General features: G+C 38.0%; 1 protein-coding gene across 8 annotated transcripts in view; it reads right to left on the bottom strand.

Moving 5' to 3' along the window:
- Positions 1–15,987, bottom strand: part of IFTAP (intraflagellar transport associated protein) — a 63,857-nt gene that overhangs the window by 44,016 nt on the left and 3,854 nt on the right. For 4 of the 8 annotated variants that reach the window (XM_025452504.3, XM_035701802.2, XM_025452508.3 and 1 more), the window contains one exon: positions 2,835–2,990. In XM_025452504.3, the coding sequence (XP_025308289.1) occupies positions 2,835–2,967 (133 nt within the window). In that variant the 5' untranslated portion in view covers positions 2,968–2,990. Of the gene's footprint in view, positions 1–2,834; positions 2,991–3,096; positions 3,248–4,816; positions 4,956–5,847; positions 5,951–15,987 lie in introns of those variants that run through there. The other 4 variants (XM_025452505.3, XM_049096401.1, XM_025452509.3 and 1 more) reach the window with 3 other exon arrangements.

The following is a 15,987-nucleotide window of genomic DNA, read 5'->3' on the forward strand; positions in this document are numbered from 1 at the left end:
ATTTTACAACTCGGTCTTACTCTCTTGAACTGATGATACTACTGAGAATTCAATTATAACTACCTGTTTAAAACAAATAATTAATGTGTCTCTTTAGACATTTTGATAGAACATTGTATCTATTACCAAGTATGTACCACTATTTAAAACACCAGAGTTGCTTTTAAAAAAAAAAAAAAAAAAAAGCAAAAACAAATCCTCAAAACATGGTCAACATCAGCGTACTGGAGAAAGGATTTTGCTACAATATTTACAGTTTCCAACAATTTTTAACAGTCTGTAGCAGCTATGCGAACTTCTTTCAATCAGGCTATAGTTTAATTTTTTCATGGAAATATTTTTAATAGGATTACTGACCCTTTTAACACTCTTGGAAAGAAAATGAATCCTATAAGCATTCTGGCATATAACTATTATAAAAATAAATAGAACAGTCAATCAAGGGAAATTGTAATAGATTCTAGAAACCAAACTTAGTCAAGAAATGTACACGACTATGCGAGGTGATAACCACTTACGGAGGGAAGATTCTACACATCAGCAAAACAACGGAGCACAGCAAGACAAATGAAGGGCTGGAAAGAAGGGGGAAAGTTTGAAGAAACAGCTTTCATGTTTTCCTTAAAACAGAACTAACCACATTCACTTCGCTCAATCCCGCGGGCTATCACTCGACTCCTAGGCTGTCCCTAATTGCTGTTTGGCTTTTCGGAAGGTACTTAAATGTTTCAGGGGAGACAAGGATGCTTACTGATTTAAGACACATTTTTGCACTCACAATTCTTTATGCTTTAGGAGGAATTTTTTCAGGTCATTAGTTTATAATGTGAACTGGCGCCTAGAGATATTTTGAAAGGAGAAAAAAAAAAAAAGGAGTGTGCTTGGAAATGCAGTTTATGTGACTTGCGTCATCATTTATTTCAGCTCAGTTTGAGACCCAAAACTGAGCTTGAAATGAAGTCACCACATCCACAACAGTTTCTTTCTCAGCACGCAATGACCTTACAGAAATCTGAAAACAGTATATATCCCTTACCCTCAAAACAAAAACATTACAACCTCTTCAAAGTATCCAAGTGTCGGCAAGAAGTTCTTACCTTTTCAGAGCATGAAAATAAAGTCAGCTTTACAAGTAATTTCCAAAATAATTTGGATTATCAAATACCATTGGCATTCAAAACGTATTAATCCTGCTAGCTTTAGCCTTGTTTCCACTACCCCAACCCACCATTCACACTGCCCTGTTTGGGAGAAAGAAAAACCATCTTCCCAAAACGAGTTCATACACCAGAAGTTGATTTGGCCATTAATCTAGATTCATTTGATCCACATCTCATGTCAAAATAGATCATTCACAGCCCCAAAGTAAACTAGACATTTCCTAATTTTTCCATTAAGTGTAAATAAAAACATAGTCCACAGTTTAAATGTGTAAACAAGACAAATATCGATATTCCAACTATCTTACTGAAGAAACAGGGTAGAATCACTTTTCCTTTTCTTCACTGTAAATATCCTTCTTGCACATTTGTTAAGGACACAGGAATCATGACTTAAAATCACGAAGTCAAATATCTTGAAAGGGTCATCACCCCCCACCCCCACCCCCGAGATTATGAAACTCCCTGTTCTCAATCGGGTACACATTAGAATCACCACAGGAATTTTTAAAAATACAGATTCCTGGGCCCCAGCTAAGATTCAGAGGGGCTCTACGATCACCATGCTCTAAAAGCCCCCCCAGGTGAGCCCAAAGTGCAGGAAGGTGGAGAACCAAGCATGGATCCATGCAGATCAATAACCCACAAAGGACCAAGTGGAGAGCAAGCCAGCAGCAGGCCAGGCAGGCCGTCTGAAGCAGAACCCAGAACAAACATTACAAGCTCAAACGCCTACAGGAACCACTTGGATGAATGAAGCAGGCAAGGTATATACAGACGTTTTTAGAATGTATGAGTGCCAGGGGGTGTGACAGTGCCAGAGGGGTGGAGGGGGGGGCACGGTACAAGGGTTTCCAAGCTCTAGCTGCTATTGTCATTGAGGAAATAAAAGGTAACAGGTCTTCCCTCTTCATCAGAAAAAACAAACAAACAAAAACCTACAAGTCAAGATTTTCATGTAAAATGTCCCAACTTTTAAAAGTTGGCTCAATTGAAAAAAAAACATAAGACACATAATGAAACACAACATGGGCCTGGCCTTTAGGTTTCAGTTGATCACTTCTCCTCTAAAGAGTTGTTTCCATTCTATAGAAACCCTAGGCGCCATCACCATCACAATGACAACACAGTACCCAGCATTCATTCAGTATTTAGGTGTTAGCCACTATGCTCAGTTTTACTTGGATTACCTTACTTAACCTTTATCAACTTTTAAGGTACTATTATTACCTCCTTTAGTCAAACCCTTCCCCCAAACTCACATACCCATTTGGATGCCAGGATCCAAATGAATAGTGTGACTCCATAGTCTATCCTATACTATATTTCTTAAAAGCTTTAAATACACCTTAAAAAACCCCTACTCTTTGCAGGTACAAAAATAATTGTAATAATTGTAAATAACTGCTTCTTCAAAAATAAAGCAATTCTACAAAATGATTTCTCAGGTCCTTTTTAATTCTCAAATGTGATGGCCCTGATACAACTCTTGGTTGTATAAAAATGTTGGTATTGACATGCATCGGACTCGCACGCCTGATATGAATCACCTGATCAAAGGAAAGGAATGAACGACGCTTATTAAATAGTCTTTTTGAAAAGGCAGGAAAGACTTTAAATTATAATAAAATTATTTCTCCCTACTGCTGTAGAAAGTTTACTTCTCCATTTTACCTTTTGAAAGATGAGTAAAAGTGCTCAGAAATTCTTCATATGTTTGTTCATGGCAATTAACAAACTTATCCAAGACTTCTTCAATTAATCGATCTTCATCCATGACCTCCAATTCTGATATTTGGGCAGGCATTCCTAGTCATGAGGCCACTTTATCTAGGAGACAAAGAAAAACATCGGCTAGAGAGAGCCTCCCTGAAAATACAGAAATTCAAAGTCTTTCAAGGTGAGACGGACTTCAAAGGGTATGTGAACCACCCACCCAATGACAACAATAACAGCTAATATTTATTAGCTACTTATTTAGCACGTTATTATGTATCAAGGGCTGTTCTGGGCATGTTAATGTTAACTCCATAACAATCCGAGCTCAGGCTGCCAGAGCCAGTAGGTAGAAGTAACTGGTTCTAAAGCCGGATTCTAGAATCCATGACCTTACACAATTTACCATATTTCACTCTATCCACTGTGCGACACTCTGCCCCTACCATGTACTATCCTACGATTGCTGCCAAACGATTGACTTGTCTGCGCTCTAACACACCCCGGGACTAAGAGCTCTGAGCATTCCAAAGAAACCTCTGGAAAGCTCTATTCAAGGCTTCTTTTAAATCTCTCTCCCTGTACATTTCCCCAACTGGTCCCTGAGCCCCTGAGATCATATTGAATCATTTCAATCCTTCTTATACATGACATCTTTCCAAATATTTGAACAGGCCTATTCTGCTCCTTCTCAATTTTATTTCATTCACCTTAGTTTCTTTTTTCAAAACACAGCTCAGAATTCGGTTTCTCTCTAAAGGCTGGAGCCTTCCATCTCCTATCACCACAGAGAGCTCATCATAATTTCTCCGTGCTGCCTCTGCACTGGGTCCACGTTACACACCGATCATATTGTAGCTGTGTACATTCCTGTGTCCTATGAGACAGGAAGCCCATGAAAGGCGGGGCCCATGTCCTTTCATCTTTGGATCCCAAAATGTTTAACAGCCCAGGATGTGGCATACGGCTGGCAGCCAATCGATACGAAGCTAAAATTACTCATCTGAGCGAGTACGGTAGTAAAATACTGCTAGATGCTGGCAAAACTCTCAACTAAACTTGCCCAATTATTTCACCTGCGCCTTACATGACATGGCTTTAAGTGCTTCCACCCTCCTGCTCAATCTACCTGGAGAAGATTTCACACTGCTGGCATCCCTTTAAAATATGCCATCCAGAAATGAAGCCAAGGCTCCAGATATGGTCTGGATCCAGTGAGTTCCAAATACTGCACTCCTGCTATGTAGCTGAAGTGCAGGCACATTGCTGGTAGCCTCTTCACATTGTCACTTCATTTAGCCTACTGCTAAATGCCTGTCAGCTAAGACACAATGCCTCAATCCTTGAAGTCTGAACTTTGTTTTTCCCTTGTGATCTTTCATCTTGTTAAATTCCATTCATTCTGTACGAAATATCATTCCTGCATAGCTTTGAGAAATTCACTATCTACAGAAAGCAGAAGAGTAATCACTGCCTAAGTAGTCAGAATAATTCGTGGGGGATAATAAAAAGAAGCAGGTTCTCCAGTAGCCTACAGCAGGAAGAGAAAGCACCAAGCTTCTTTCCATTTTTCCAAAACAAGAGTAAAATTTTGTTATCTGTTATTAACTTTATTTGTTTGGTATTTACCAAAGGTTCGGAAAGACACAAAAATGTTTTCATAAGATGATGCCCAACCTCATTTGGGGGCAAGACCTGATCTGAATTGACAGGGAAGTACTTATAGCTTTTATTTATTCTACTCAGTGTGAATACTCATACGTTCCCCTGAAGAAATATTAACGGGCTTGCTCTTGAGGTACTTTCCCAGACCCCACTGGAGATTTTGTGTCATACATGGCATTATCCCGGGTTACCTTTCTAAACTCCAAAAAAATCTGAATTCTGAAACACATCTGACCCTAAGGGTTTGTAATAAGGAACTGTTAATCTACACACACCTCACAGGATCGCTACGAGGATCAAATGGGCACATGCGGCCCCACAGAAGTGTTAGCTGCGATGACGGTAACAGATCAGCCTTAGTTATTCCGTCCTTTGCCTACACAAAGACCTGCTTTGACTGTGACCCCTCGGACTCTGAAGGCACTGATGTCACCTAAAGATAAACAAGATAACCCCTCATGCTTTACACCCCCAGATAAAACACAGTGTTGGAGAAGACCAAGAACCACAGGAAATAAAATAGAACTAAAATGAGTATTTTAAATGTAGCTGTATATGAACTCAAAATGAGGGAAACTGTTTCAAATTATTTGTACCTGAAAATTAAATATAGGAAGAAGCATCAGTTAGGGTTTATGCAAATTTACCTGTAACACTGCCAGGCTTCAGCAAGCCAAAGTTTAATAAATTATGCTGCAGTTGCTAGATAAAAAAAAATAATAAATTTGAAGGTGGCTATTATTTCACTGTCAGTAGGGCATGTACTTAATTACTAGAATGTTAATGTCAATCTGCTTTTCCCGAATTGGACCCCAGCAAAATTCCAACTCTGGATGACATCAACCTCTTCCTTAAACCATCTTGGGTAATCTACTTCGGCTAGCAAATACCAAACAGAAGCAGCCAGGTTGTGTTACATTGCTGTAAATGTCTCCTTGTGGATGCTTTAAAAGTGATAATAGAAATTCTTTCAAACTTCCTTTCCAATTCTCAAAGTGGTATATTTTGAGGTTTTAGCCTTAACACGTCGTAGTTTTACCAAAGGGAAATAATTAACAGTCTTTGACAGCAAGGATTCAACCTCCTTCGAGGTTTAATTTTATTCATGTGGTGATCACAATACAGAAGAGGTAGTGTTTCTATTGACTTTTTATGAAGACTTCTGGAAAATCCAGTTTCATAAACTGTCATTATTTAAAGAGTTTAACAAATACCCACCTTCAAATTCAGAACTTTCCTTATCTACAAAAATACATAACCTAATGCTAAAAGTCCCCAGGGACTGACGGAGCAGATAATCATTTACCAGTCAAGCGGTTTATGCAAATCCTAGTGGTTTTCTAGAAGGAAGCGATGCTTTTTCAGTTGCCATTCACATATGTTTGTGTTTTTTATCATGAAGTATTTTTCTAAATAAAAAAAAAAGAAGAGAGAGAGAGACACTTGCCCATAACAAGGTTCTTTGTTTTGGTTTGGTTTTTAAGTTTTAAGGCTTACAGCAGCACCCGGCTAGCTCCATCAGTAGAGCATGAGACTCTTAAGGCTTAGAGCCCCACATAAAATACCCAGAACATGTTATGATGATAAGTGTATGTATAGAAAATATTGGCCAGTAAATCCCACACAACACTTTGAATATCACAGTTTCTAGGAGGGGACACAGGGAGGGAGTGTCTTCCTCTGCCTGGACTACTAAATTTCACAGAAAGACCACAGGCTTGGTTCTCTTCCTCTCCAGTCACTGAGAGGTGGAGAGAAAAATCACATAATCTTCCTGGGGTCCTGTTTTCTACTACCAAATAATGAAACTAACAATCACTCAAGCCAGTTGGTGTTCTGTGCTCTCTGAAAGGACGTTTTTATGAAATATTGCATGTGGAACTATCACCACTGGTTTAGCACATCTTGGCTGTTTATCTTCAGATCTCTGCCTAACACAACCTACCTAAACACAATACAGTTTCAGAGGCAAAGAGTGGTTAAGTCTTTGGAAACAAGGCGCCATGAGGTAGTCTCCTCCTAATGTGTTTAACCTGCTTTTTAACAGCACAGAGAGTTGTGTGTTGGCAAAAAAAGGGGTTGTCTTTTTTAAGCTGTGAGGTTTACTGCTGATATTCTAAAATAATAAATAATAACACATTTTTAAAGAGTTGTGCAGAGGCTGTCAAAATCCACTTTCTCAAACTTTCATAGTTCTGCTCAACAAGAATCTCCTGCTATGCTGGCTGGTAAGATGGAATATTATCAAAAGAATTCACCTTGCCTACGGAAATGAAGCCATCGATCTTGGTATCTCACAGGTTGGGTCTTCGTTTATATTTTGGAAAATGGGCAAATTTCTAAAATACCAAATTATACGTCAAGTATACAGATTTATATATGTGATAGAAGACACCTGGTTTCCTCTCCCTTGACTGAACTACACCTATTTGCATCCTCTAATATTTTTCGTGTCTTTTAGATCATATTAAAGAGAGAGAAAGAAATCCAATGACTGGAAGTGTCACAGATTCTCAGGGTTGACAGAAACCTGAAGGTCATTGGTCATCTAGTCCAGTGATAAAGAATAAATGAATAAATCTGGGAAGGAAACTTTAGGTAGGGTTTTTACCAAGTAATGACTATTGATGAGGAGCAGTATTGTGGTTCTCATATCGAAAGTAGTAAATGACATGCTTCTCATTATGAATTTTAAGGCATCCATGAAGTCAGCAGGAAATTAAGGGGAAGGCAGCAATCCCACCCAGATGGGTATACCTAGACCTCCAACTACACTTTGTACCCCAATAACATACAAAACACCTTGAGGTGAAGCAAGGCAAAGCATGTGTGTTATGCACGTGTATGTGTGCACAGTAACTCCTCTACTGTGTTTTATCAGGGTAAGATAAAAAACAATTCTAGCATCAAAGAGTATGCTGCACTTCAAGTTCTGTTTCTCCTAACAAACCTTTCCTAACACTTGAAGTTACAGAATTCTTCATTATCACCAAAATGTTGAGAGCATATAGACCTCTATATAAAGACTTCCCCAGGATGCCTGAGTGGCTCAGTTGGTTAAGTGTCCAACTCTTGACTTTGGCTCAGGTCATGATCTCAGGGTTGTGAGACTGAGCCCTGCATCGGGCTCCGTGATGGGCATGAAGCCTGCTTAGGATTCTCTCTCTCCTATTCCCTCCACCCCTCCACACCCCCTTTCTTCCCCAGCTCTCTCTCCCTCCCTCTCTAGGAAAAAAAAAAACACTTCCTTTAGGTATACTTCTGCAGTGAATTTTAAAGGGACGTATTTGGGAGTTGGGAAAAGCTTGGGGATTACTACTGACTTCAAAGCTTCAGAAAGAAGAAGCAGTCATCCATGCAAAGGTCTTAGTATAGAAGCCATCCATGTCTCTGCTATATTTTTTTTGGTTGACAAAAATCTCACCATGAGGAAAAGAGAAAAAGAAGACACCCATATTAAAAACTGCATCTAATAAAAAATGTGGGCTAAGTACCTGCTTACCATAAACACAGATACCACAAAAGCTGCCTGAACAGAAACAGATCTAGTTCCTCTCCTAAAGATGATTATAATCTACACATTCTATACAAGACTCCATTTTTGGAACAAGAATGGCTCTGATGACTCATATGGTTATTATTTTTAAATTAGAGCAATATGGAATGGAGTGGAAGTATTTTTAAATGAAGGCTGTAACAGGAGTAAGAACAATAAAAACATATCAACTCAAAATAGTGAATTTTATAAAAGAAGTACAAAAAAATATAAACAATCTTTAGGACATAGGACTAGGCCAAGAGTTCTTAGACTTGACACCAAAAGCATGATCTAGAAGAAAAAGTGATAAACCACATCAAAATTCAAAACTTTGTTCTGTGAAAGATCTTACTAAGATGAAAAGACAAATCACAGGCTGGGAGAAAATGTTTATAAATTACACATACAACACAGAACCAGCACATAAAACATATAAAAAAAAACTCTTAAAACCCAATATTAAAGAAAAATCCAATTTAAAAAAAAAAAAAAAACTAAAGGCATGCACAGACATTTCACCAAAGACGATATATAAATGACATATAATCTCATAAAAAGATATTTACTATCATTAGCCATTAAAGAAATATAACTTAGGGATGCCTGGGTGGCTCAGTGGTTGAGTGTCTGCCTTCCGCTCAGAGTGTGATCCTGGAGTCCTGGGATCAAGCCCCACATCAGGCTCCCTGCATGGAGCCTACTTCTCCCTCTGCCTGTGTCTCTGCCTCTCTCTGTGTGTCTCTCATGAATAAATAAAACCTTAAAAAAAAAAAAAGAAAGAAATCTAAATTAAAACCACAATGAGCTATCACTACATACTCCTCGGAATGGGTGAGAAGAATCATCAGAAAAATTGTGAGAACACAAAATGCTGGCAAGGAGGCAGAACTGGCTAACTCATTCACTGCTATGATTCAGTCACTCTGGACAATGGTTGGCATTTCTTTCCAAAACTGAAAACGGACTTACCAAACTAACAATTGCACTCTTGGGTGCAATCCCAGAGAAATAAAGTCTTATTCCCATGCAAAGCACTTGTATGTGAATGTTCATAGCAGCTTTATTCATTAACAGCCAAAAAGGGGACAACTACTCAAAAGTCCTTTAATAGGTGAATAGTAAAGCAAACCATGGTACATTCATACCATGGAATACTATTCAGCAATAAAAAGGAACAAACTATCAATTTATGCAACAGTTTGGATGAATCTCAAAGAAATTGTGCTTAGTGAAGAAAGCCAATCACAAAAGGCTACACTGCATGATTCCACTTATGTAACATTCATGAAACAACATAATTATGGAGCTGGAGAACAGACTACTTGGGAATTGGGCTGGAGAAGGGGATGGATGCAAATATAAATAGGGTAGCATGAGTCCTATAGCCGTGGTGCAGCTGAGTATCTTGACTATGGCGGTGGTTATACAAGGCTACACATGTGATACAGTTGAACTACACACACACACACACACACACATAAAATTAGTGTATATATAACTGGTAAAATCTGAATATATTCTATGGATTGCACCAATATCAGTTTCCAGATTTTTATATTATACTACAGATATACAAGATGCTAACACTGCAAAAAGCTGAAACAAGGCGTGCATAAAATCTCTGTACATTTTTTTTGCAACATTATGTGAATTTATACTGTGATCTGTAATTATTTCAGAGTTAAAAGTTTGGAAGGAGGGGAAGAAGGGCAGGAAAAAAAAAAAAGGCTAAGCCAATTAAGGCAAAAAAAAAAAGATTAAGGAAAAGAAAATCATCACTAAAAGTTTACCAAGAATGTTGGAACTCGTGTATGTTGATTGTTTTCCCCCTGTAGAAAGCTCTGGGGGGATGGGAATAACACTAATCTATAAAATTACATGTTTAAGCAGAAACTTTCCTCTTGAAAAATTTGCTTCTCTTTCCTGCTCATCCGTCCAAGCTACTGTAATGAGGTTTCTTGAGGCTATCATTCATTAAGCCTTGCTGTTCATCAGCAGATTGTATAAAATCAATTTTATTTACCCAAAATATACTCTTCCTTCAAGCTGTTTAAGTCAATCCAGAAATGTCTGCATTGACTCACTGAGGCAGGTCAACTGAGTATTGGACTATTTTCAATTACACAGTTATCAATTCCATTAAACAAGGAAAAATGCAGTTATCTATTCAAACTTCCTCTACCCTAAAAACAAAAACAAAAAAACTTCCTCTCCTCACTCACTCCCTATTGTTTTGTTAAAAAGCAGATTATCAGTGGACATGGAATGTGAAGGATATACCATAAGACAAATTTCAGAAAATCTACTGTTTTGGATATCAGAAAGACTTCTTTTTCACTACCACTTTTGTTTATTCCCTTTCTTAAAAAAAGATCAAGTTATGGGTAATCACCAAGTAAATACCCTACCTTCATCCCCTAATAAAGCTCCTACATGTACATGAGCTCTAGACTAGCACATTTATCAAGAAAAATGTCCACTACACGTATTTCAACCACATTCAAAACTGATCTCCTATCTTCAGAAATGTAATCAATGACATCGGTGAGTTATGAATGATAACAGTAAATCTTTCACTGAACACTTTTTTCAAGGACCCTGGTAAAGCTGCAAATCCAGCAGAGGCAGTACAGGGTCTGAGTCAAGTTTATAGCTCTATAATCATGCAATAATATTCAATCATTTCAACTGAGCTAAAACTGTAATCCCACTTTCACGTGGGATGCAATGTCCCATTAATGCTTATGCTTTCTCTACTGCATAACAATTGTAACACGAAAGGCATCCACTCTTAATTAAAGTTATCCCTTCTCTCCAGCTTCCTGAGCCTGTCACAGCACTTTTACAATACCAGAAAGCTTGCTTTAAAGCAAAAGCCACACAGCCAGTTAGGAGCAGGTGTAGACAAACCCAACTAAATCAACTCTGCTTGCAGAAATTCATTTCTAAGTGTTCCAAATGCCAGACCTTGCTAATAAAATCGACCTTTTCATTTGATATTCTCTTAAAAGAAGATTTTAGAGATGCATTTCCCAACTATTTTTTATTCTAAATTCCCATGACTGTAGAATAAGTGTGCCTCAGTACTTTCCCAGCTCCCAACTAATCTCAGCATTTTACTCACAATTTTGCCTCAGTGAACACAACATAACACACATCAACAAGGCTTCTACATCCAAAGATAGTAACTAAGAAACACAAAATCACTCCTTCTCTAAAAATAAAATTTTTTGAAGTGAATTTTTTCTAGTACAACACCTCTGAAATTTTTCTCCGCTTTATTTTACAGCGAAGAGTCCACCTTAAATCACAGAACAATGAAACACAGGAAAAATACCAGTCATTCCAGTCAGGAGGCCATATTTAATTAATAGCCCTAAATAAAAAGTGACAAGTCACTTGTCATGTTCTTGACAATCCATCATGCTAACTGTAGATTGCTTCCTCCTGTATATTTCCTTTTCCTTCCTCTTTTCTCTTCTTTGCCAGTTTCAGTTGTGGCTCCTAGTATGGGATTTACTCAACAACAAGTCAAGTATCTCCTTTTCCTATGCTATTTATATTAATTTCCTTAAAAATGAGCCACTTATTTCAAAAGTAAATATTGTCTATTCTGATCAGGGTGCTACAAAAAGTTGTTCCTGACCTTATCCCTAACACTTATTAATTCATTGCGCAACAGCGTAATTTGTTTCTCCATTTATAAAACGGGGATGGAAATGCTTGAGGGGCTCTCTGCACTTCTCGAAAAACAGTTATGGATTCACACAAGAGTGCTTCTCCCCTGCCTTTCAACCCACCCTGTATACACCCCTGCAGCTGTGTTACTCTTGTCACGTGGGTTAACTTTTCTGACCTTAAGTTGTTTGAATGTAAAGCTAAAGGGACTGGATTTGAAGCTGTCTTCCATCGCTGGCATTCTGTTTTTCTCCAATTATGCTTCCTAATTGTTCAATTACTATGTCAGAACAGCCTGTTACTTTTATCTCCCTGCTGTGAAATAAAAATTATTTTCTTCTGTAATTGCACTGACTTGCATTCTTTAATTAGCCACTGTTTTTTGGATGTAAGGTGAGAGAAATCAATATATTTCAGAAGTTTGAATTTGATTCTGCCTCAAAGTGTAAGAATGGGCTGAGTAAGCCTTCAGAAACGATAAATACCCACCATTTGCTTCGATGTGGATGGAACTGGAGGGTATTATGCTGAGTGAAGTAAGTCAATCGAAGAAGGACAATCATTATAGGGTCTCACTCACACGGGGAATATAAAAAATAGCGAAAGGGAGGAAATAGAGGAAAGGAGAGAAAATGAGTGGGAAAAATCAGAGAGGGTGACAAAGCATGAGAGTCTCCTAACTCTGGGAAACAGGAGGTAGAGGAAGGGGAGGTGGGCAGGCCCTGAGGGGGGCACTTGACGGATGAGCCCTGGGGGTCATGTTGGCAAATCGAACGCCAATAAAAAAATATACAAAAAAGAAAAAAAAGAATGGGCGGAGTAACCTATAATTATGATTTGATAATTATGATAATGATAATTATGATTTCTTGGTGAACTTGTAAGACTTTTTAAGGGTGAGGGTAAGCGGAATGCCTGGGTGGCTCAGCAGTCGCACGTCTACCTTTGGGTCAGGGCGTGATCCCAGGGTCCCAGGATAGAGTCCCACATCGGGCTTCCTGCAGGGAGCCTACTTCTCCCTCTGCCTGTGTCTCTGCCTCTCTCTGTCTTTCATGAATAAATAAATAAAATCTTAAAAAAAAAAAAAATAAGGGTGACAGTAAGAAGAATGTAAGGTTGCTTTGTCCAATACCATGTATGTTCCTTAAAGGCAAACTTGTGTCTGTGATGATTTTTCTAATTCTCCACATGCCTCTATACATAGTAGATGCTCAGTAAATACTGTTTATTATTTCACATTTAGTTTCTATGCTGAGCACTTTAGTAGACTGGGATCTTGCTGCAAGCTCAATGCCCTCCTAATGGTGTGGCAAAAGCTGAGAGTTTTAAAACCCATATCCAAATGTGTGGTTAATTTCCAGCTGCTTCAAGAAACAACTAACCCATTCAGCAACTACTTGTTTGTTTTTTGATGTTAGTAAAATACAAAGGTGAAAATACTTGCCTAAACCTACCCATGGTTTCTCTGCTATATTTCTTATGTGTATTTAATGTGGAGATAACCAATGTGTCAACTTCATGAGAGCTGTCATTTCATGATGCTGGAATTTCAAGTACTATAATCATTATATGACACCATAAACAGGTCAGGGAAATAATCCAATACTCTTTTGCAGACAAAGAAAAAAAAAATCATCATGGAAGTTACCAGAAGAGATGATGATGCTTTTTTGAAGGATGGACCAACACTTCAAATGATGAAAACCAAACAACTGAGCTACTCATCGGTTTTTAAAAAGTCAGCTCTAAAAATATATCCTAAAATTTTGCTAGGAATTAAAAGTCACTTGTAGATACATATTTACAGCATCATCATCATCAGACAAGATTTACTGAGTATACTCTTCTTTTTTTTTTTAAATTTTTTTTAAGATTTTTATTTTATTTATTTATTCATAGAGTCAGAGAGAGAGATGCAGAGACACAGGCAGAGACACAGGCAGAGGGAGAAGCAGGCATCATACAGAGAGCCTGATGTGGGATTCGATCCAGGGTCTCCAGGATCACGCCCTGGGCTGCAGGCGGCGCTAAACCGCTGCGCCACCGGGGCTGCCCCTGAGTATACTCTTCTATACCATGCACTTTATACTCATTAATTCTTACAATAGGGCAGGTATCATCTCTGTTTTAGAGATAAGGAAACCGAAGCTCAGAAGGATCATTTAGCAAGCAAGTGGCAGACCTGAGACTCAAATTCAGACCTGTCTACCTTTGATCATGTATTCTATCACCTAAGCCACATGGAAACTGATTAAATGACCAACAATGGTAGATGGCCAGATAAATTAATTATATATACTTAATGGAATTTTAGGAAGTTATCAAAAATGATAAAGGTGGAAGTAAAATATACATTTCATAGCATATATGAAATGTTATATTAAAAAGATAAAAAAAATTTAATTCATTCTCATTATAACCAGGTAAAATATGTATATATTTGGATAAAACTGTAATAGAGCACAAATCAATAAAAAAATTCTATGATTAGGTGATGGGCTAATGAGTGGTATATATTTTTCCTGATGTAACTGTTTTGTTTTGTTTTGTTTTTTAAGATTTTATTTATTTATTCATGAGAGACACAGAAAGAGGCAGAGACACAAGCAGAGGGAGAAGCAGGCTCCATGGAGGTTGCCCGATGCAGGACTCGATCCTGGGACCCCAGGATCACACCCTGAGCCAAAAGCAGGTGCTAAACCACTGAGCAACCCTGGGATTCCTGATGTAACTGTCTTTAATGAATTGTTTTAAAATTAAATCAGCTACAGTAATCAAAACAGTATGCTATTAATGAAAGAATAGACAAACATATCAACAGAACACAACGGAGAGCACTGAAATAGATCCATATAAATACAATCAACTGATCTTTAACAAAGGAGCAAAGGCAATACAGTATAGCATAGTCTTTTCCACAAAGATTCTGGAACAACCGGATTTCTTCAGGTAAGAAATGAATCTAGCCACAGATTTTATACCCCTCGTGAGAATTAACTCAAATGGACCACAGACCTAAACAAAAAAATGCAAAACTAAAAAGTTCATAGTTCATGGGTATGGCAACATGGATACAATACCAAAGGCACAATCCACAAAAGAAATAATTGGTAAGATGGGCCTATTAAAATTAAAAACTTCTGCTCTGCAAAGACACTGACAAGGGAATAAAAAGAAAAGCCACAGACTGGGAGAGAATATTTGCCAGAGACACATCTGATAAAGGACTGTTATCCAAAATATGCAAAGAACTTCTAAAATTCAACAATAAGAAAACAAACAACCTGATTAAAAAATGAGCTAAAGACTACACAGACACTTGATCAAAGATGATAGACAGATGACCAAAAAAGAAAAGCACATGAAGAGATGCTCCACATCATATGTCATCAGGGAAATAGAAATAGAAAATAAGACAAGGAGACAGCATGCTACCCAGCTGTTAGAATGACCAGAATCCAGAACATGGACACCACCAAATGCTGGCGAGGATACGCAGCAACAGGAACTCTCATTCGTTGCTACGGGCACCGAGCACTTTACAGACATTATCTGACTTAATCTTTTTGCAACAATCTTTTGAGGTGACTACTTCTAGCATCCCCACTTCAGAGACAGAGAAACAGAGGCTTAGAGTTTAGGATGACTCCACTGGCAAACGGCAGAGCTGGCGAAGAAAACCAGGTCAGTTTGACTCCAAAGCCCGTTTTCTTAATCATTCTGCTGAACAATATTACACAGCAGCTCCCGATACAAAGTTGGTAGGAGGCCTCCAATAATTACAATGACTTCTGAGCTCTGCATTAAAGAAAATGAGACTGTTGAAGAACAATTCAAGATCAAAATGACTGGCACTTGTGTTAGTGGTATCTGCCTTAGGAAAAGTAATGTTTCATTTGATTTGAACAGTATTATTTAAGTCACAGGAATTATATTCATTTTCTTCTACATTTTTTCTAAAATGTTTTTAATAAAGATAAGAATCAGGTGTTTCAGCCAGATGGTTCTTGTGGGGCTTGGTGTTTTGTTTTGTTTTGTTTTGTCTTTACAAATAGTGGATTGTATTTCTATTGTTCACCAGTTAGGAAATAGTTAAATCTTGAGAGTATACCCAGGTGGATATCTCCCTCAACCATCTAAAGAAAAAAAAAAAAAAAAAACGGTCACAGTCGGTTACTCCCGTTAGATCAGTGTTCACTGCAACATCTGTAGGCACATACACACGCTCTC

The sequence above is a fragment of the Canis lupus genome, chromosome 18 (assembly GCF_003254725.2).
Source record: "Canis lupus dingo isolate Sandy chromosome 18, ASM325472v2, whole genome shotgun sequence".
Lineage (NCBI taxonomy): Eukaryota > Metazoa > Chordata > Mammalia > Carnivora > Canidae > Canis > Canis lupus.